This window comes from Protomyctophum bolini, assembly GCF_963924005.1.
Source record: "Protomyctophum bolini genome assembly, chromosome: 2".
NCBI lineage: Eukaryota > Metazoa > Chordata > Actinopteri > Myctophiformes > Myctophidae > Protomyctophum > Protomyctophum bolini.
In genome coordinates this window covers 2,652,707-2,676,703 of record NC_137863.1, presented here as the reverse complement: position 1 = coordinate 2,676,703, position 23,997 = coordinate 2,652,707, and the positions used below count along the sequence as shown (strand labels likewise).

The following is a 23,997-nucleotide window of genomic DNA, read 5'->3' as shown; positions in this document are numbered from 1 at the left end:
TACATGTTACACTACTACTGTTTAAGTCCCTACATAAACCCCCACAATCCCTACGTATTACACTACTACTGTTTAAGTCCCTACATAAACCCCCACAATCCCTACATGTTACACTACTACTGTTTTGACCGCGACAGATTGCTATTTCACCGCGTGAGGGAGAGGGAGAGTGAGATCGGGTTTGACATGATTTACGATTCGGTTGCAACTCGACCGGGGCTGAGTCGGCTCTACCGAACTTCACAAAGTTCCACGCGACAACGGGCGCGCTTCAGCGTGCTCGGTGGTAGGTTGTTAAAAGGCCACCAGTAGGTCTGTGATATAAACTGGGGCTAGGCCATTTAGTGCTTTATAGGTTGTTAAAAGGCCACAGTAGGTCTGTGATATAAACTGGGGCTAGGCCATTCAGTGCTTTATAGGTTGTTAAAGGGATTTTAAAATCGATTCTGGATTTGATAGGGAGCCAGTGTAGTTCAGCCAGTACCGGTGTTATGTGTCTGCTCTGCGGTTTGTATTGGTGAGAATTCTAGCGGCTGTATTCTGTATTAATTGTAGTTTGTGAATAGAGGAACAGTTAAGGGTAGTGTACAGTCCATTACAGTAGTAAATGAGGAGATAGGGGCCCCTATGAGGAGGGGCCCCTATGAGGAGTATTTCAGTGTCAGTGTAATATGTACAGATTTGGGGGTTTTCCAGGTGTGTGTATTTGAATTGCCAATCTGTGCCATTTCACGGTATTTGGGTGAGACCGGCTTGCTACATCCCAAGGTTGAATGAAAGTCCATAACTTTACCTTCCAGGGTAATGTCTTGCTGCCAGACCGGGCCAGAGTCGGGGCTCAGTAATTTCATTTTGAAGTTTTCTGCATTGACGTCCATAGACACCAGGAACGTTGGATGGTAATTTGGTCCATAGTCTTCAAAATAAGGTGCATCCTGAAAACAGAGACCTTTTTAGTGATTTAGTGATTAGACAGTAGTGATTATAGTTGTATCCTAATGGTAGTAGTGCTACAGTAGTGATTATAGTTGTATACTAATGGTAGTATTGGTAGTAGTGCTTGCTAGGTAGTGATTGTAGCAGCAGTAATAATATTAGTATTGGTAGTCGAGTTGTAATAATAATAATAATAATAGCTTGAATTTATATAGCGCTTTTCATGAACCCAAGGACGCTTTACAAAAGTACCAACAACAATCAAAAACGACATGCCATAAGCCTGAGAGAATAAATGTATTTTGTAGTGGTTATACTAGTAATAATGTTAGTAGTGGCGAAGGAGTGAAAATAACAGTTTCCTTGACTCACACTGCTTTACCATACAATAAACAGACGACGTAGGTTTAATATGTACCTCAGGTTGTACTCTCTGAAGAACACACTGACAGACTGTAGGTTTAATACGTACCTCAGGTTGTACTCTCTGTGAAGGACACACTGACAGACTGTAGGTTTAATACGTACCTCAGGTTGTACTCTCTGTGAAGAACACACTGACAGACTGTAGGTTTAATACGTACCTCAGGTTGTACTCTCTGTGAAGGACACACTGACAGACTGTATAGGTTTAATACGTACCTCAGGTTGTACTCTCTGTGAAGGACACACTGACAGACTGTAGGTTTAATACGTACCTCAGGTTGTACTCTCTGTGAAGGACACACTGACAGACTGTAGGTTTAATACGTACCTCAGGTTGTACTCTCTGTGAAGGACACACTGACAGACTGTATAGGTTTAATACGTACCTCAGGTTGTACTCTCTGTGAAGGACACACTGACAGACTGTATAGGTTTAATACGTACCTCAGGTTGTACTCTCTGTGAAGGACACACTGACAGACTGTAGGTTTAATACGTACCTCAGGTTGTACTTTCTGTGAAGGACAATGCAGCACTGACAGACGGTAGCGTTGGTCTGGGATGAGAACACAGTTGGCGGTGACCGGCTCGATGCGTTGCTTGTTTTCATGAACTCCCTTCACCTATAATGACACCAACACAGTTTGATCAGATGGTTCACTCATAGTGGCCGGTATCAGGTATGTAGGCAGAGCTGACATTTCTCAGGAGCCAAATGAAATGACCCCCCCCTAAGCCAGTGGTTCCCAAAGTGGGCTCCGAGGACCCCTGGGGGTCCTTGAGGGAGTTCCAGGGGGTCCCCAGCTAAATGATAGTTAGGAACCAAATGGACCCTTATGGCTCTGTTAAATTAACATTGGTTTTACAATTCAAATTGGGGGTCCCAGAGTTAGAAATGCCATTAAATGGGGGGTCCGTAGGTACATTACTTAACGGATATATTTACCTCTCTGTAAGACACATTACTTAACAGATATATTTACCTCTCTGTAAGACACATTACTTAACAGATATATTTACCTCTCTGTAAGGCACATTACTTAACAGATATATTTACCTCTCTGTAAGACACATTACTTAACAGATATATTTACCTCTCTGTAAGACACATTACTTAACAGATATATTTACCTCTCTGTAAGGCACATTACTTAACAGATATATTTACCTCTCTGTAAGACACATTACTTAACAGATATATTTACCTCTCTGTAAGGCACATTACTTAACAGATATATTTACCTCTCTGTAAGACACATTACTTAACAGATATATTTACCTCTCCGTAAGGCACATTACTTAACAGATATATTTACCTCTCTGTAAGACACATTACTTAACAGATATATTTACCTCTCTGTAAGGCACATTACTGGGCAGCAGTAACACACTCAGAGTCATCGTCCTCCGTATCGGTGACTCTTGACGGAACAGCAACACCTGAGCATGTTTTGGTGTGGGTTGAAAGTAGCTCAAGACTCTTTTCAGGAGCCCAAAGAGAGACAGATGGTTCACATTTACAACCACATGAGTCTGGGTCACTCTCTGCGGTTGTAAGAGTTCCAGACCCTCGTCTGTGATGTGGGCCACGGACAGATCACCTGTGGGGGAAATAACGTTATAGATTCCACTCCATGTAAACCAAATCTGAACACAATGTCTAAACCACTTCACCCTCCGCTAAGCCCCACCCACTCCACTCTGTGCTTCTCACTCATTGACTTACTATTTCTCCAAATGAACAATATATAATTTTAGTAGCAATTAAGAGCTTCAAAATGTCTTCTAAATCTAGTCAACCAGGCCTGCAGTAGGCTATGAACTGGAACATTTCAATCTAGATATAGATATAGACACCAGGTGGCTGTTAGCTTTGTTCGCGCCATGCCCGTCCGCACAACTTCTCGTCTTTGCATTGACTTTGTATGTAATCACGCCGCTCTGACCATCCAAGTCTCAACAGTGACTCACCAGGTGTGATGTCACAGTGTGGCAGGTGTAGCTGACTCACCAGGTGTGATGTCACAGTTTGGCAGGTGTAGCTATAACCCACCAGGTGTGATGTCACAGTGTGGCAGGTGTAGCTGACTCAACTGGTGTGATGTCACAGTGTGGCAGGTGTAGCTGACTCACCAGGTGTGACGTCACAGTGTGGCAGGTGTAGCTGACTCAACTGGTGTGATGTCACAGTGTGGCAGGTGTAGCTGACTCACCAGGTGTGATGTCACAGTGTGGCAGGTGTAGCTGACTCACCTGGTGTGATGTCACAGTGTGGCAGGTGTAGCTGACTCAACTGGTGTGATGTCACAGTGTGGCAGGTGTAGCTGACTCACCAGGTGTGACGTCACAGTGTGGCAGGTGTAGCTGGCGGACAGACTTCTGAGGACACTGGATGTCAAACAGAGGACCTGCAGGAGTCCTTCCTGCTGGCTGGAACCATCTCTCCTCCCACTGAACAGTCCTGTAGAGGACCTCTCCTTCGCCTGTCGTTTCAAACACCAACGCTGTCTCGCTGCACTGGAACAGCCCGGACCTGGCGAACTTGAACCTGTGACCGGTGGTGAAAAAACAAGTAATAAGTGAAAGTATAAACACTGCAATGTAGACGTACTCCGTTACAAGTAGAAGTCCCGTATTCAAAATGTACTCGAGTGAAAGTACAAAAGTATTGGCATACTCAAAGTACTCTCTAAAATCTTATGACATTTAGTCGACTAAAACTAGACTAACGCTAAGACATTCCAGGTGACTAAAACTGAAATATAAATGTGCTGCCAAAAACAACAGTGGTTGACTGTCCTGTGTTTAGGATAACTGACCTGTACTGATTGGTTGACTAGGATAACTGACCTGTACTGATTGGTTGACTAGGATAACTCACCTGTAGTGATTGGTTGACTAGGATAACTGACCTGTACTGATTGGTTGACTAGGATAACTGACCTGTACTGATTGGTTGAATAGGATAACTGACCTGCACTGATTGGTTGACTATAGGATAACTCACCTGTACTGATTGGTCGACTGCTCTGCGTGCACACTGGGTTCAAAATGGCTCTGAAAGACACAACAAAGCAGACAGGAAACGATCAGTGTCTTTCCTGGTGTTCAGTCACTGTGATTATTGTGCAGAGCAGATGGTTCTGTCCTCACTGTGTCCATGTTGGAATGATGGAGTCTAGAGGGTTCTGTCCTCACTGTGTCCATGTTGGAATGATGGAGTCTAGAGGGTTCTGTCCTCACTGTGTCCATGTTGGAATGATGGAGTCTAGAGGGCTCTGTCCTCACTATGTCCATGTTGGAATGATGGAGTCTAGAGGGTTCTGTACTCACTGTGTCCATGTTGGAATGATGGAGTCTAGAGGGTTCTGTCCTCACTGTGTCCATGTTGGAATGATGGAGTCTAGAGGGTTCTGTCCTCACTGTGTCCATGTTGGAATGATGGAGTCTAGAGGGCTCTGTCCTCACTGTGTCCATGTTGGAATGATGGAGTCTAGAGGGTTCTTTTTTTTTAAATATATTTTTCATCCCACGATTTTGTAACCCATTTTTCACCCCTGTGCCAATCATCTACTGTGAATCGAACCCAGGACCTTCTAGCTGTGAGGCGACAGCACTACCAACTGTGCCACCGTGCCCCGATTCTAGAGGGTTCTGTACTCACTGTGTCCATGTTGGAATGATGGAGTCTAGAGGGTTCTGTACTCACTATGTCCATGTTGGAATGATGGAGTCTAGAGGGTTCTGTCCTCACTGTGTCCATGTTGGAATGATGGAGTCTAGAGACGCGCGCACACGCACACACACACGCACACACACACACACACACACACACACACACACACACACACACACACACATACAATAAAATTATAGATTCCAACTTTGAGTGACAATGCTGTGTGTGTGTGTGTGTGTGTGTGTGTGTGTGTGTGTGTTATTATTTCGGGGTTCCTCAATTCAAATATGATTATTTTTGGTTTCCTCAATTCAATTCATTAATAAATATGTACAGGTTCACAAAGGTTCTCATTAATCTGTAGATTAACATTGGAGGATGAATTATAATGATTCAAATGGCCCGGAAAGCTCCATTCTTTTGTAACTTGTTAAAATTAACCCATTTAGGCCTGACGTCGAAATGTATAAAATGTCTTCTAAATTCTGACAGTTTTCTGAAATACCTATATGTTTCTGTATCAGTGGTGCTCAATATTTCATGTCAAGGACCCCAACAATTATATGTAATTGGCCGCCGACCCCCATCTGAAAATAATATGTTGTTCCAGCTCGTGCTCTGTACATCCGATAGCGTTGTTATTAACCCATTCTGACCTGAGATCAGATTCTAAAAATGTCTTCTATATCCTGACAGTTTTCCATTCTGACCTGAGATCAGATTCAAAAAATGTCTTCTATATCCTGACAGTTTTCCATTCTGACCTGAGATCAGATTCTAAAAATGTCTTCTATATCCTGACAGTTTTCCATTCTGACCCGAGATCAGATTCTAAAAATGTCTTCTATATCCTCACAGTTTTCCATTCTGACCTGAGATCAGATTCTATAAATGTCTTCTATATCCTCACAGTTTTCCATTCTGACCTGAGATCAGATTCTATAAATGTCTTCTATATCCTGACAGTTTTCCATTCTGACCTGAGATCAGATTCTAAAAATGTCTTCTATATCCTGACAGTTTTCCATTCTGACCTGAGATCAGATTCTAAAAATGTCTTCTATATCCTGACAGTTTTCCATTCTGACCTGAGATAAAAATGTCTTCTATATCCTCACAGTTTTCCATTCTGACCTGAGATCAGATTCTAAAAATGTCTTCTATGTCAGTCGCTCTTCGCTCTTTCAAAAATAGCAGACCTACAAGCTCGTAGCGCGCCACTCGGTGGCGCGCTATGAGCTTGTAGATCTGCTATTTTTCAATAGCTAAAACACGACATGATGCTAACACCAAAATGGGTTCCCGCCCAAAATGGGTTAAAGTAAGTGCGTTATTATTTTGGGGGTCCTCAGTTCAAATATGATTATTTTGGGGGTCCCCAGTTCAAATATGATTATTTTGGGGGTCCCCAGTTCAAATATGATTATTTTGGGGGGTCCCCAGTTCAAATATGATTATTTTGGGGGTCTCCAGTTCAAATATGATTATTTAGGGGGTCCTCAGTTCAAATATGATTATTTTGGGGGTCCTCAGTTGAAATTAAATCACACTGTGGAGACTTTAAGACATTCTGCCCCCTGGTGGTTGGACTCTAACACTTCACCCGACAGTGACGATCTTCTTTATTACATTTTAATTGTATTGAGTCTTAATTTAGTCGACTAAGACTAGACTAAGACTAAATAATGTACAAATGACTAAAATAGGACTACAATTAAATGTGTGTCCATTATACTTACTGCTCACACAGACACGCTGAGGAGGAGCAGAGGGAGGACCAGAACCAGAACCCAGCATAGAGAGGTCCAGTGTGTGTGTGTGTGTGTGTGTGTGTGTGTGTGTGTGTGTGTGTTACGTGTGTGTGTGTGTGTGTGTGTGTGTGTGTGTGTGTGTGTGTGTGTGTGTGTGTTACGTACGTGTGTGTGTGTGTGTGTGTGTGTGTGTGTGTGTGTGTGTGTTACGTGTGTGTGTGTGTGTGTGTGTGTGTGTGTGTGTGTTACGTGTGTGTGTGTGTGTGTGTGTGTGTGTGTGTGTGTGTGTGTGTGTTACGTACGTGTGTGTGTGTGTGTGTGTGTGTGTGTGTGTGTGTGTGTGTGTGTGTGTGTGGACGTGGTCTGGAATTAAATGTGTGTGTGTCCATTATACTTACTGCTCACACAGACACGCTGAGGAGGAGGAGGAGGAGTCGGACCATAACCTGAACCCAGCATAGAGAGGTCCAGTGGACCTGGTCTGGAAGGTGTACAGGTGTCTCAGTGAGTCAGAGCACACTGTGTAGAAGGACAGAGTCCCAGCGGGACGGTCCACATACACGGATACTCTGTCGCCTTCAGAGGGACTGACAGGGAGGACAGTCTGCTGTCCGTTGTGGTAGACAAGGTAACTGACACCATCATCACCATCACAGGTCAGACTCCAGGACTTATCATTCCCTCCAAACCAACAGTCAGCACCACCTCCTTTCCTGCTGATTGTTCCGTCAGCCACTGCTATCTCAACCCGTCCACTGCACTCTACCTCCCAGGAACAGCGTCCAGTCACACTCTGTGAACTCAGAACTTGTTTATGGACATCAAACCTGTCTGGGTGATCAGGAGGACGCGGACCCCCTGACCTCTGTGACCCCCGTGTGACCTTCCTGTTGTCCTCAGACAGAGAGAGGTCACAGTGTGCTGTGTTTGAGTCCAGTGTGAGCCGCTGGAAATCTGATGAGAAAACAACACAGTAAACATTAAATACATCATTCACTGACTGACACCGACATGCACGCACACGCACACGCACCCGCACACACACACACACACACACAGACACAGACAGACACACACACCCGCACACGCGCACACACACACACACACACACACCCACACACACACACACACACACACACAGACACAGACACAGACACACGCACACACACACACACACACACACACACACACACACACACACACACACACACACACAGACTGATCTACAAACTCACTGCAGTGTTAATACAGATTTAGTCCTATTTCAGTCATTTGTACATTATTTAGTCTTAGTCTAGTCTTAGTCGACTAAATTAAGACTCAATACAATTCAAATGTAATAAAGAAGATCGTCACTGTCCAACCACCAGGGGGCAGAATGTCTTAAAGTCTCCACCAGGGGGCAGAATGTCTCTGCACCCCTGGGCAGAGACATTCTGCAGTGTGATTTTATTTGAACTTGAGACCCCCAAAATAATCATATTTGAACTGAGGACCCCCAAAATAATCATATTTGAACTGAGGACCCCCAAAATAATCATATTTGAACTGGAGACCCCCAAAATAATCATATTTGAACTGGAGACCCCCAAAATAATCATATTTGAACTGGAGACCCCCCAAAAAAATCATATTCGAACTGGAGACCCCCAAAATAATCATATTTGAACGGAGGACCCCCCCAAAATAATCAACATTGACAAGCACTTGGAATTGTAGGCATTCCATTTAGTTTGAGGCATTGTGAGCATGTAGATCTGCTATTTCCACAATATTTTCCACTTTCTTACACTATTTGACATTTTTGGCCAATTTGGCCATCTGGGGACCCCCCACAATAATCTGGAGATAATAATCTCTCTGTGTACCTGTCTGTCTGTGTGTACCTGTCTGTCTCTCTGTGTACCTGTCTGTCTGTGTGTACCTGTCTGTCTCTCTGTGTACCTGTCTGTCTCTCTCTTCCCTTCCCCAAAATAATCAAAGTACAGTACAGAGCACAGTACACTACAATACAGTACAGAGCACAGTGTAGTACAATACAGTACAGAGCACAGTACACTACAATACAGTACAGAGCACAGTACACTACAATACAGTACAGAGCACAGTACACTACAATACAGAGCACAGTACACTACAATACAGTACAGAGCACAGTACACTACAATACAGTACAGAGCACAGTGCAGTACAGTAACTATAACAGTAAATGTATAGTTGCACCGCTCAGTTCACACAGGTGTGATTTATATTTCCGGTTGTCTTGTATGGTGTTAAATAGAGTGTGGAACCATGCCAATGACCGACACGGTCAAACCAAAACGAGATCCACCTGTGATCTGCACACATCACGGCTCTGCACCACCTTTCATGCATCGCACGTCAGAACTGAACTTATGCCAATATAGACGAAATACATGTTGTTTACGACCAGGTTAGTGAATGAGGCCCATTGTTTCTGTCAGACCACATGACCTCATCTTGATGGTGTTAAGGACCAGGCCAAGAGCAGAGAGTAGAGAGCACAAGAGTTTTCAGGACAACATCAACTAAGTATACAGTGTATAAAATGTTAATGTAGACACAGATACTCACGTTTTGTAATGAGTTGACTCAGTTGAGGATTAGTAAGCCAATCTTCTCCTCCATGTTTGACTCTCTGTAGGAAGTAGAACAACAATGCATCAATGTCTGACTGTCTAACACAACGTCTCCACTAGCTGACACTACAGTGTTTCACTCTGTAGGAAGTAGAACAACAATGCATCAATGTCTGACTGTCTAACACAACGTCTCCACTAGCTGACACTACAGTGTTTCACTCTGTAGGAAGTAGAACAACAATGCATCAATGTCTAACTGTCTAACACAACGTCTCCACTAGCTGACACTACAGTGTTTCACTCTGTAGGAAGTAGAACAATAATGCATCAATGTCTAACTGTCTAACACAACGTCTCCACTAGCTGACACTACAGTGTTTCACTCTGTAGGAAGTAGAACAACAATGCATCAATGTCTAACTGTCTAACACAACGTCTCCACTAGCTGACACTACAGTGTTTCACTCTGTAGGAAGTAGAACAATAATGCATCAATGTCTAACTGTCTAACACAACGTCTCCACTAGCTGACACTACAGTGTTTCACTCTGTAGGAAGTAGAACAACAATGCATCGATGTCTAACTGTCTAACACAACGTCTCCACTAGCTGACACTACAGTGTTTCACTCTGTAGGAAGTAGAACAACAATGCATCAATGTCTAACTGTCTAACACAACGTCTCCACTAGCTGACACTACAGTGTTTCTCCTGTCATTATCTTGGCCCTGCAGCTCATCCAGACATACTCACTGCTGCCCAGTTTGGATCTCATCACCTCCTCAGACTCCACCTTAACCCCTATAGCACTCCACTGTCCTTTTATACCTTTGAGGCACTGCATTGTGTTGTTGTTCTTCTCATGATTTGTGACTTTGGGCTGTATCGTATCCCATGCCTTACCCGCAAGCATTAAACACTTTACGTGAATTACTCATTTAGGAGCTTCCACTATGCGTAAACGGCCACACAACCCACTATACATGTTTGCGGCTGGAGGTGTGTCTGTACGCGTGTTGATGCGCCTTCCCTATATTTGCTATCTTATGCATACAGGTTTAGGACAACGGAAATCGTCTCTTCAAACCACCCGTAATGTGAACACACACAACAACCCTCTGTATCTAATTTAAATGTATTCCAAGGCAGCACGCGTTGCTCTTCCATAAGGTTCACTCCAGGTATAATGGATTATGGTACCTGGCACACTGATTGGTTTAAGTTGTGTAACGCCCAAACCACACCTATGCATAATGTAACGGGTAGCGGAGGTGTTTTAAGGATTTAGACTGTGGCATAAGATAGCTAATTTAATGGGGGAACGCCTCTTACACCAGTGATTCCCAAACTTTTTCATGTCAAGGACCCCCAAATTGACACTAATTAGCCCACGGACCCCCCATTTGAAAAGATATGCCAGGGACCCCTCCATAAGAGAAGATTTCTATGTCTAGCAGTGATTTTCAACCAGTTTAATTTCAAGGACCCCAATTTGACATGCATTAGTCTACAGACGCCCATTTAATAGCATTTCTATCACTGGGACAATTTATATTATGAAATCAATGCTAATTTAACTCTGAGAGTGTACAAATTATCATCTAGCTGTGTCCCCCCTGGAACTCCCTCAAGTACCCCTGGGGGTCCCCGGACCCCACTTTGGGAACCACTGTCTTACACAATGCTAAATCCCCAAATTACGGAGAAAGTGCCCCTGACGCAAGATAGGGCCCTTTGTGTCAGAGATACACTGTTAAGGGAAACACTGCACTGTCCAACATGGACACAGCCCAAGTCTACTCACTTGCAGTTCTCCAGAACTGAATCATTCACCACGTTGAGGCTCAGGTCCAACTCTCTTAGGGAGGGATTAGAGTTTACAGCTGAGGCCAGAGCTTCACAGCATCTCTCTGACAGGCCGCAGTTAGCCAGTCTGAAACACCAGATTAAAACATACATAAATAAATGAATTAATTAATAAATGTTTAATTCGCCGTTTTTTAATAATACGTTTTAAAAATATCGGATTTGTCGTGGACATATTATTAACCCATTTTGGGCGGGAACCCATTTTGGTGTTAGCATCGTGTCGTGCTTTAGCTATTGAAAAATAACAGATCTACAAGCTCATAGCGCGCCACCGAGTGGCGCGCTATGAGCTTGTAGGTCTGCTATTTTTTTTAAATCGAAGAGCGACTGACATAGAAGACATTTTTAGAATCTGATCTCAGGTCAGAATGAAAACTGTCAGGATGCAGAAGACATTTTTAGAATCTGATCTCAGGTCAGAATGGGTTAAGAAACTTGATAACTGTGGCGTAGCTACAGCGGGTCGCAAGACAAAAATAGCAGATCTACAAACTCCTCAACGCGTTGTGAGAAACGCTGTTATATGATGAAGTAGCCGATACCTTCGCCTTAAAGAGGTTTTACACTTTGAAACATGCTTGGGGTAATTTTAACGTCTACTCAGGCACATAGGCTTGGGTTACCATGATATCAAGCTTATTAATACATTCTCACCACAGCATTCATATTAACATAATACAGTACACAATAAAACAGTGATAATTGTCTTTGTCTCTAATATGTCAACAAAATGAAACCATACTTTTGAACCTGGCTTTATCTTATCTTCAGATTTATCGTCCCGGAATGTATGCAAATTAGCACATATAATGCCTAATTTGCATATTTAAACATATAATTTCAGAAAACTTGTGTGACAAAAGCACATTATTTATGTCATTCTGCTTTATTGTTCTGTACGTGTTATTTATTTAAGGAGAAATGTAACATGTGAAATGAATGTGATAATAAATAAGGTTTCCTATTCATGAGGAAAAGGTAACGGGTCTGACACATGGGTGATTGACACGCCACTAGTGTCGCCACCCAAGGTTACTTCAAGAGGAAGTGACACACGGGGGAGAAGGAGGAAAAGCATAAACACAGTGTAGGCCTGCACGGTTGGAAGAGGAGCTCCAGGCGCCAGACAGACTTTTAGACTGGAATAATGTTTAAGCATAGTGTCTGCAGCCAATACTAAGGACAGCCTGCGCATTGGGAGAAGCAACGAGAGTGGTTCTGTACCGTGGGATTATCGGCCGTTTGGAAGCAGTTGCCGGCGTGCGGGAAGTCGGATAAAGACGTCGCTTACCGGTGAGATCGTTTCGAACGTGTTCCTTGTTGGAGGATAAGCCTTGAGGGCTACCCCGTTCACGTTTTCTTTTGGACCGCCCGGAGCGGACGGACTTTAGTTTTTGTTGGATCAAAGGAACTGTAATAGACTGTATAGCGTGCACTGCTTTTCGCCTACCATGTCTCACCATCAAGCTTATTTTGACCTGAGATCAGATTGTAAAAATGTCTTCTACATCCCGACAGCTTTCTCAAAAAGCTATGTTTCTATGTCAGTCGTTCTTCGATTTTTCAAAAATAGCAGACCTACAAGCTCGTAGCGCGACACTCGGTGGCGTGCTATGAGCTTGTAGATCTGCTATTTTTCAATAGCTAAAGCATAACATAATGCTAACACCAAAAAGGGTTCCCGCCCAAAATGGGTTAATACATTCTCACCACAGCATTCATATTATATTTACATAATACAGTACATAATAAAACAGAAGTGATCAAAATAAAATTGGTAAATGTATCTTACTTTAGAACTTCCAGTCCACAGTGTGGGCTCTTCAGTGAAGCACAGAGCAGCTCCACTAGTCCTGAGTCCTGCAGGTCGTTTTCACTGAGGTCCAGTTCCCTCAAATGGGAAGGATTAGAGCTGAGAGCTGAAGACACAGCTTCAACACCTGTCTTACTGAGCTCACAGCCAACAAGTCTGTAAATGCAGATTGAATAAGAGATTATCAATACAAAATGAATGATACCTATAGTTCACTGTCATGGAAGTTAACTGTAACAAATCTAGTTATCTAGTATTTAGAGTGTGGAATAGACAACACCATGACAGCACAGAATAACAGGAAAATAACAATTTAGATATCAAAGACTATGAAGACTGAATGTTAGTTTGATTTCCCCCAATATTATGAAAAAGAAGATCATAACCTCTCAGATGTTTAGCGGCAAACTAAGAACATAAGTGACGGGTTGGAACAAGCATTTAAGGCGAGACATGGCAAGTGAAATCATGATTTTTCAAATTTGTGCTATTTTGCTTCCTAAACATGTTTTCTTTCAAACTAAAGCAAAATAAACATTCAAACTACAGATTTAGATGTTTATTTTAGTAGTTTATTTTAGCCAATGACAGCTCGTTTTGTTGGGTGAAAATCCACCATATCTATTTTCATGATTGGTTGTTGGTACAAAGGAAGTGACCATATTTGGATCCAACCACAGTCAGCTCGAGGTCCAGACCTTTCTAATGATATATGGCATAATACGTTGATGCCAAGGTTTGGATGAGATATTTTGTCTCATAATAGTGGCTTCAAATAAAACGTTTCGGAATTTTACAATACAAATCTTTAAAGGCCGTTTTCTCAAAATGAGTTTTCCTCATACCTGGGACAAAGAATCTCCACTTCAGTTGCACTCACATACACCTACACAGTCACATACACACAACTTTACAGTCTTATTCATAACTATATTCTGCAGGAACTTACAGAAGGGTTCGTTGATTTCTCATTCACAGCCTGATTTACATCACATTTTATTCATGGCAAATATTTGTTTTTTTATGCCTGTTGACACTATTTTTTGATTTGTGGAGTGATAATTAGAGATATCGAAAATCCCCTAATTGTCTTTGTCTCTAATATGTCAACAAAATTAAACCATACTTTTGAACCTGGCTTTATCTGATCTTCAGATTTATCGTCCCGGAATGTATGCAAATTAGCACATATAATGCCTAATTTGCATATTTAAACATATCATTTCAGAAAACTTGTAATACAAAATATGTTAGTCTTAATATAATTAATCAACTGGAGAAGTTTCATTGTGATAGCTATTAGTTAACTTTTTTCCCCTATTCACCTACCATGTCTCACCATCAAGCTTATAAATACATTCAGCATTCATATTATATTCACATAATACAGTACATAATAAAACAGAAGTGATCATAATTAAAGTGGTAAATGTATCTTACTTTAGAACTTCCAGTCCACAGTGTGGGCTCTTCAGTGAAGCACAGAGCAGCTCCACTAGTCCCGAGTCCTGCAGGTCGTTTTCACTGAGGTCCAGTTCCCTCAAATGGGAAGGATTAGAGCTGAGAGCTGAAGACACAGCTTCAACACCTGTCTTACTGAGATAGCAGCCAGCAAGTCTGTAAATGCAGATTAAATAAGAGATTATCAATACAAAAAGAATGATACCTATAGTTCACTGTCATGGAAGTTAACTGTAACAAATCTAGTTATCTAGTATTTAGAGTGTGGAATAGACAACACCATGACAGCACAGAATAACAGGAAGATAACAATTTAGATATCAAAGACTATGAAGACTGAATGTTAGTTTGATTTCCCCCAATATTATGAAAAAGAAGATCATAACCTCTCAGATGTTATTTTTTTTAGCGGCCAACTAAGAACATAAGTGACGGGTTGGAACAAGCATTTAAGGCGAGACATGGCAAGTGAAATCATGATTTTTAAATTTTGTGCTATTTTGCTTCCTAGACATGTTTTCTTTCAAACTAAAGCAAAATAAACATTCAAAATACAGATTTAGATGTTTATTTTAGTAGTTTATTTTAGCCAATGACAGCTCGTTTTGCTGGGTGAAAATCCACCCTCTCTATTTTCATGATTGGTTGTTGGTACAAAGGAAGTGACCATATTTGGATCCAACCACAGTCAGCTCGAGGTCCAGACCTTTCTAATGATATGGCATAATACGTTGATGCCAAGGTATGGATGAGATATTTTGTCTCATAATAGTGGCTTCAAATAAAACGTTTTGGAATTTTACAATACAAATCTTTAAAGGCCGTTTTCTCAAAATGAGTTTTCCTCATACCTGGGACAAAGAATCTCCACTTCAGTTGCACTCACATACACCTACACAGTCACATGCACACAACTTTACAGTCTTATTCATAACTATATTCTGCAGGAACTTACAGAAGGGTTTGTTGATTTCTCATTCAAAGCCTGATTTACATCACATTTTATTCATGGCAAATATTTGTTTTTTTTATGCCTGTTGACACTATTTTCTGATTTGTGGAGTGATAATTAGAGATATCGAAAATCCCCTAATTGTCTTTGTCTCTAATATGTCAACAAAATTAAACCATACTTTTGAACCTGGCTTTATCCGATCTTCAGATTTATCGTCCCGGAATGCATTCAAATTAGCACATATAATGCCTACTTTGCATATTTAAACATATCATTTCAGAAAACTTGTAATACAAAAAATCTTAGTCTTAATATAATTAATCAACTGGAGAAGTTTCATTGTGATAGCTATTAGTTAACTTTTTTCCCCTATTCACCTACCATGTCTCACCATCAAGCTTATTTTTACCTGAGATCAGATTCTAAAAATGTCTTCTACATCCCGACAGCTTTCTGAAAAAGCTATGTTTCTATGTCAGTCGTTCTTCGATTTTTCAAAAATAGCAGACCTACAAGCTCGTAGCGCGCCACTCGGTGGCGCGCTACGAGCTTGTAGATCTGCTATTTTTCAATAGCTAAAGCATAACATAATGCTAAGGGACTGATCGTTATTTATCAAAGGTTGGTATGGTGCAAAAAAGGGGGGGGTCATTAAACTATTTTTTGAGCCTGAGGGGGGGATATGTTTATTTTTATTTTGGCTTGGGGGAGGTTGTACAACTTTATTTTGCTGAATTTTGTATTTAAAAAATGTTTTGATTATTTTGTTTTTCATAGTGTTTCACTCATATATATCTATATAAAGTTTACCCTGTGTGGCGAGTGTACTTGGTATCTTCCATGTGTGCGCAACTGCGTATGCAAATAGAACAGATCTACAAGCTAACAACGTGTTGCTTGGTGACACGTTGTTAGCTTGTAGATCTGATTCTGTTCTACCAGCAAAGGTCCCTCCCCCGGCCGCTGATGTAGTTTACGTCTGACGTGTACCCACTTCAAAACAGCGCGGGACAGATTGATTCTGCGTTCATAACATTTCCAGTAGAAAAAGCGAAAAATGTTTCAAGCTATGAACCGCGATGTTTGAATTGTGGGCCAGCAGCAGCAGGCCGCTGAAAAGAGCGAGTGTTGTCGGTCAGAGAGGAGGAAGGCGAGGAGCAGGCTGACAGCACCGCTGCTATGGTTGCGGTGGTGGTGTGAGGTGTCTCGGTGAAACCCAGCGCCGCATCAGCGCAGCATGATAATAACAACAATAATAATAATGTTGGGGCTGAGGTCGTGGATGATGTTACGATATAAACTTCTCACAAGTTACTGTTTGTGACTGAAATTGATTGTGAACGAACATAGAAAGTAGCAAAACATCACAGGAACACCTTGAGGCCTTTATGTTGATGGGCATGGAACATTTTGATGGAAGAGACTCTACCGTCTTTGGACAACGCATCGTCAACATGGTGGCAACCGTGGCATGCAGGCGAGACAGATTCTCATTCAGAATACGGTAGGGCTGGTCTAAAAGCATGCAGCTATCATATGTGCATCTTTGCGCACTCGCATTGCAATGGTGGATTGTTGGTGTGTGCGTCACAGTAGCCAGGGCTGCCATGTCTCACCCTTTGAGTGTGACAGTCACACAATTTAACCCTTTACCACGCACCACGCCAGTGCGCCACACATGCCATTTGATTTCACACGCATTATAAATAAATAAAATCTCTGCGGCTCCGCCGCGTAATAACGCGCGCTCATGTGTGCGTCCTCACAAACGGAAAAATAGCCGATCTGCATGCAGCGCTGATATATGCAGTAGGAGGGTAAACAGTGGACCAAATCCTCAGCAGGGTCCCTGACTGTGTGACGCATGGAAATGAGCCACAAGTTTAGTAGCCTACTTGTGTTTTGTCCGCGGTGCCATGTACTTTTGTCTGCGTATGTGGTTGTATAGATTAAAGAAAGAGTTATACTATTTAGTGGTGCCTGGCTGGCTAAATGAGCCGAGCAGGCAGTTGAACGTTGATGTTGCGCAAATTGTGCTTTTCTCTGTGGAGTATGACGCTGTACGGCTGTAGTATAACTAGTATTATGGTATGCGACTGCGTGACATATTTATTTAGCATTTATTCATTTTCATCATCCTGGGCTTGGGCACAGAGGCGAGGGGTGCCCACTGCCTTGGCAGCTTGGCTAGAATGACTTTACGCACGAGGCTCACCTTAAAAATAGCCAATCTAAGCTCATACATTTGCGTCGCGTCATCAGTGTGTTGTTGTGAGCTTGTAGGTCTGCGTATGCTATTTTCGAAGCTGCCAGATTCATATTTAAATCTTTAGCTGGAAGAATGCAATGGCATATCATCAGTGTTGAGTGTTGACCATAATGTAATGACGGATATGGAACCAAATGAACCCCAGACGGCCGCCGCCTAATAAACGATCAGCGTTTACTTTATGCTGCTATACTGTTGGTGTGAATATAAAATAAATATGGTCTATGGTGTTGGGGGGGGGGGGGGGGGGGGGAGGTCATATATATTCTTCCAGTCCCTGAGGGGGGGTCCCGAGAAAATATTTGGAGGCTGGGGGGGGGATGAGGTAAAATAAAAAAATGAAATCACATCTGCACCACCCCCCCCTGGTGGATAAATAACGATCAATCCCAACAAAAAGGGTTCCCGCCCAAAATGGGTTAATACATTCTCACCACAGCATTCATATTATATTCACATAATACAGTACATAATAAAACAGAAGTGATCATAATAAAAGTGGTAAATGTATCTTACTTTAGAACTTCCAGTCCACAGTGTGGGCTCTTCAGTGAAGCACAGAGCAGCTCCACTAGTCCTGAGTCCCGCAGGTCGTTTTCACTGAGGTCCAGTTCTCTCAAATGGGAAGGATTAGAGCCGAGAGCTGAAGACACAGCTTCAACACCTGTCTTACTGAGCTCACAGCCAACAAGTCTGTAAATGCAGATTGAATAAGAGATTATCAATACAAAATGAATGATACCTATAGTTCACTGTCATGGAAGTTAACTGTAACAAATCTAGTTATCTAGTATTTAGAGTGTGGAATAGACAACACCATGACAGCACAGAATAACAGGAAAATAACAATTTAGATATCAAAGACTATGAAGACTGAATGTTAGTTTGATTTCCCCCAATATTATGAAAAAGAAGATCATAACCTCTCAGATGTTTAGCGGCAAACTAAGAACATAAGTGACGGGTTGGAACAAGCATTTAAGGCGAGACATGGCAAGTGAAATCATGATTTTTCAATTTTGTGCTATTTTGCTTCCTAAACATGTTTTCTTTCAAACTAAAGCAAAATAAACATTCAAACTACAGATTTAGATGTTTATTTTAGTAGTTTATTTTAGCCAATGACAGCTCGTTTTGTTGGGTGAAAATCCACCCTATCTATTTTCATGATTGGTTGTTGGTACAAAGGAAGTGACCATATTTGGATCCAACCACAGTCAGCTCGAGGTCCAGACCTTTCTAATGATATATGGCATAATACGTTGATGCCAAGGTTTGGATGAGATATTTTGTCTCATAATAGTGGCTTCAAATAAAACGTTTTGGAATTTTACAATACAAATCTTTAAAGGCCGTTTTCTCAAAATGAGTTTTCCTCATACCTGGGACAAAGAATCTCCACTTCAGTTGCACTCACATACACCTACACAGTCACATGCACACAACTTTACAGTCTTATTCATAACTATATTCTGCAGGAACTTACAGAAGGGTTTGTTGATTTCTCATTCACAGCCTGATTTACGTCACATTTTATTCCTAAAACATGGCAAATATTTGTTTTTTTTATGCCTGTTGACACTATTTTCTGATTTGTGGAGTGATAATTAGAGATATCGAAAATCCCCTAATTGTCTTTGTCTCTAATATGTCAACAAAATGAAACCATACTTTTGAACCTGGCTTTATCTGATCTTCAGATTTATCGTCCCGGAATGTATGCAAATTAGCACATATAATGCCTAATTTGCATATTTAAACGTATTATTTCAGAAAACTTGTAATACAAAAAATCTTAGTCTTAATATAATTAATCAACTGGAGAAGTTTCATTGTGATAGCTATTAGTTAACTTTTTTCCCCTATTCACCTACCATGTCTCACCATCAAGCTTATTTTGACCTGAGATCAGATTCTAAAAATGTCTTCTACATCCCGACAGCTTTCTGAAAAAGCTATGTTTCTATGTCAGTCGTTCTTCGATTTTTCAAAAATAGCAGACCTAAAAGCTCGTAGCGCGACACTCGGTGGCACGCTATGAGCTTGTAGATCTGCTATTTTTCAATAGCTAAAGCATAACATAATGCCAACACCAAAAAGGGTTCCCGCCCAAAATGGGTTAATACATTCTCACCACAGCATTCATATTATATTCACATAATACAGTACATAATAAAACAGAAGTGATCATAATAAAAGTGGTAAATGTATCTTACTTTAGAACTTCCAGTCTACAGTGTGGGCTCTTCAGTGAAGCACAGAGCAGCTCCACTAGTCCTGAGTTCCACAGGGCGTTTTCACTGAGGTCCAGTTCTCTCAAATGGGAAGGATTAGAGCTGAGAGCTGAAGACACAGCTTCAACACCTGTCTTACTGAGTTTACAGCCAGCAAGTCTGTAAATGCAGATTAAATAAGAGATTATCAAAACAAATGATACCTAGTTCACTGTCATGGAAGTTATTTTCCTTTTGTTTTTCTAAATGATTGCCGCAGCCCATAGCCATAGAACCACAGACTTTATTCCTATTGGGAATAACTTTGGGATTAATAAAGTTACAACTTTTACAATTTCTCCATTACCATTAACCAAATTAATTCCATATTATATATTTGTTTTACATTAAACCCTAACTAACCCTAACCCAGAATTCTTAATCCTTTTCCTAGTCTTAATTATGGGCCAACTTGTGAAAGCGGAATGCTTTTATTGTGAAGACATTGAAGCAGTCCTGTGCATGCAGACAGGGTTGACACTGAAGCAGTCCTGTGCATGCAGACAGGGTTGACATTGAAGCAGTCCTGTGCATGCAGACAGGGTTGACATTGAAGCAGTCCTGTGCATGCAGACAGGGTTGACACTGAAGCAGTCCTGTGCATGCAGACAGGGTTGACATTGAAGCAGTCCTGTGCATGCAGACAGGGTTGACATTGAAGCAGTCCTGTGCATGCAGACAGGGTTGACATTGAAGCAGTCCTGTGCATGCAGACAGGGTTGACACTGAAGCAGTCCTGTGCATGCAGACAGGGTTGACATTGAAGCAGTCCTGTGCATGCAGACAGGGTTGACATTGAAGCAGTCCTGTGCATGCAGACAGGGTTGACATTGAAGCAGTCCTGTGCATGCAGACAGGGTTGACATTGAAGCAGTCCTGTGCATGCAGACAGGGTTGAGATCGGGAAAACATGGAATCGGCTGTATAAAATGCTGCGTCATTGTAAATGGTGCATTTATGTATCACTTTTATCCAAAGCACATTTCTGTTTAAATTGAGGTGGACGGGAGGCAGACTTTCACTTCTGGTTCATTTCTGGTTTTATCTGTTGCCTAGCAACCTAGCATCATTCATACAGTACGTTGATGAAGAGCGCCATCTATACTAATCCACTGTAAAGACCATAGGACACAATACTGCGTGCTTGGCAGTCAAGCCATGGATTCGATGCGACGTAACATGACGTGATTGGCAGTCAAGTCAATGTGTACAGTTAACTACTAACCGAGCCTTTCTGCAGTTCCTCACAGCTGGGACCAGTCTCCTTCGCCCCTCCTCTGATGCGTTGTATTTGTCCAGGTCCAACTCCTCCAGAACCTCCTCTGACATCTGCAGCATGACGGCCAGAGCTGAACACTGGGTCTCAGACAGTTCCTCTGTTCTGTTCTCTGACTTCAGGAACTGTTGGATCTCCTGATGTAATGAGTGGTCGTTGATCTCCATCAGACAGTGGAAGATGTTGATACATCTGTCAGGAGAGGCATCACGATTAGTTAACATCTTCTTCAGGTTCTGGATGGCATTCTGGATCTCCTCTGGACTGTTCTTTGTCTGACCCAGCAGGTCTCCTAGCAGACTCTGGTTGGACTGCAGTGAGAGGCCATGAAGGAAGCGGACTAAGAGGTCCAGGTGGCCATTTTTACTCTCCAGGGATTTTTTCACGGCAGCTTCCAGGAAGTCTGAGAGGGAAATGTCTGAGAGGGAGCTGTATCTCTTCAATCTCTTGTATTCGTCTCCCAGGAATGTCTTCAGGACCTTCCTGTTCTTCTGTGTGAAACAGTGGAACAGGTAGACTGCAGCCAGAAACTCCTGGATGACCAGATGAACAAAGCTGTAGACCGTTTTCTGGAACAGCACGCTCTCTGTTTTGAAGATCTGTGTGCACACTCCTGAGTACAGCGCGGCGTCTTTCACATCAAGACCACACTCTTCCAGGTCTTCTTGGTCGAACACGATGCTACTTTTCTTCAGGTGTTTAAACGCCAGCTTGCCCAGCTTCAGAAGAACATCCCTGTCAGTCTTAGTGAGCTGCTGTTGAGTCCCCTTTTCTTTGTCTTTCTTGTTCACATCATGAGTCCCGTCATACTTCTGCTTCTTCGTGTTTGTCTGAACCAACAGGAAGTGGCAGCACATCTCAGTCAGGGTCTTGGGCAGCTGTCCTATCGTGGTGTGTGTCCTCAACATGTCCAGCAGAACGGTAGCAATGATCCAACAGAAGAGTGGGATGTAACACATGATGTGGAGGCTCCTCCATGTCTTCAAGTGTGAGAGGACTCTGTCGGCCAGCTTCTCTTCACTGAATCTCTTCCTGAAGTACTTCTCCTTCTGGGGGTCTGTGAACCCTCGCACTTCTGTCACCATGTCAACACATGCAGGAGGGATCCGATTGGCTGCTGCGGGTCTGGTGGTTATCCAGAGGAGGGCAGAGGGGAGCAGATTCCTCTTGATGAGGTTTGTCAACAGAGCATCCACCGATGATGTCACTGTGACATCAGAGATGATTTCATTTGTGTCGAAGTGCAACGGAGACCTGCTTTCATCGAGGCCATCGAGGATGAAGCAAACTTTCCAGGCAGCGAGCTGCTCTGCTGTGACCTTCTTTAACGTTGGGTGGAAATCATGGATCAGGTTGAGAAGACTGTACCGCTTATCTCTGACCAAGTTCAGCTCCCGGAATGAAAAGGGAACCAGGAGATCTATATCTTGATTCTCCAAACCTCTTGCCCAGTCCAGAGCAAACTTGCGCGCAGAGAATGTTTTTCCGATGCCAGCGATGCCATTGGTCAGAACTGTTTGGCTGGGTTCCTCTCTGCCAGGGAGGATGATCTTAAAGACTTTACAGCAGTCGATTGCATCGTCATGGAAGGTCTTCATGTTGGAAGTTCTCTCAAGCTGTATCACCTCATGTTGGCTATTAACCCCTTCACTCTGTCCTGCTGAGATGTAGAGCTCTGAGTAGGTGCTGGTGACGGAGTCTCCAGACTCTTCCGTCATGTGGTTTTTCACTCCATCAAGACTGTCCAAACTGACCTTCAAACTGACCTTATAATCGTTCAAATCAACCTGCAGACCGACATCTGAAATGAGAAGAACATGTATGTTTTATTATAACTATACACCTTTACGGCACAATTTGTTAAGAAGAACAGCCAAAAATAACAACACAATAGGCTACCAGTTGATTTTTTCCCAGAGTTTAAGTTGTTTAGCTTCATTATTTGCAATATAATTGTTGATACAGACAATAGTTAGAACATCCAATGTATTAGCATATTTTACCTTGTCCAGGTGTGGTTTGACTGGGTGTCTTCAGTCCAGGTGTGGTTTGACTGGGTGTCTTCAGTCCAGGTGTGGTTTGACTGGGCCTGGCTGTAAACAAGTTCTTGAGCTTAGTCCAGTTACCCTGGGTAAACACAGTACCTTTCCTTTCCTTTTTGGGTGTCTTCAGTCCAGGTGTGGTTTGACTGGGTGTCTTCAGTCCAGGTGTGGTTTGACTGGGTGTCTTCAGTCCAGGTGTGGTTTGACTGGGTGTCTTCAGTCCAGGTGTGGTTTGACTGGGTGTCTTCAGTCCAGGGTTCTGCTCAGTCACAACGCTGTGGACATGAACACAATATTTATTATATAATTATGTACTTACATGTAGCCCAGTGGCAAATATGCCTGCAGTTCTATGTAAATCCACCAGGTGGCACGGTTACTTTAAGAGTGCCATTTTCTGGGGGTCAAGGGTTACACTGTGTTTGTGGGGTTTCTTTAAAGAGATCTTGATGGTAAAAATGCTTTACTTTCATTGTAGATTTTCAGATACACACATAAGCACATTGTTGATGCAGTATATATTCTTTCATGAGTTTATGTCAAGATGATTAAGAATACATGTTGATGGTTGCAGATTGTAAACAAGAAGCTGTGAATAGTCGTGCTTAAAACTTGGCTGTGTTTCTTTGTAAGTCCTGCTTCTT

At 42.3% G+C, this 23,997-nt stretch overlaps 1 protein-coding gene across 1 annotated transcript in view; it reads right to left on the bottom strand.

Moving 5' to 3' along the window:
* LOC308326198 (protein NLRC3-like) overlaps nt 1-23,029 on the bottom strand; it is a gene marked incomplete at both ends in the record, with an annotated part of 94,273 nt that extends 71,244 nt beyond the window's left edge. Inside the window, 10 exons of the mRNA XM_080779006.1 lie at nt 794-935; nt 1,863-1,985; nt 2,716-2,963; nt 3,696-3,910; nt 4,370-4,463; nt 7,239-7,273; nt 7,656-7,746; nt 10,596-10,603; nt 11,200-11,328; nt 21,261-23,029. Coding sequence (XP_080635132.1) covers nt 794-935; nt 1,863-1,985; nt 2,716-2,963; nt 3,696-3,910; nt 4,370-4,463; nt 7,239-7,273; nt 7,656-7,746; nt 10,596-10,603; nt 11,200-11,328; nt 21,261-23,029 — 2,854 coding nt within the window. The remainder of the gene's footprint in view (nt 1-793; nt 936-1,862; nt 1,986-2,715; nt 2,964-3,695; nt 3,911-4,369; nt 4,464-7,238; nt 7,274-7,655; nt 7,747-10,595; nt 10,604-11,199; nt 11,329-21,260) is intronic.
* Between the last annotated feature and the right edge of the window lie 968 nt (nt 23,030-23,997).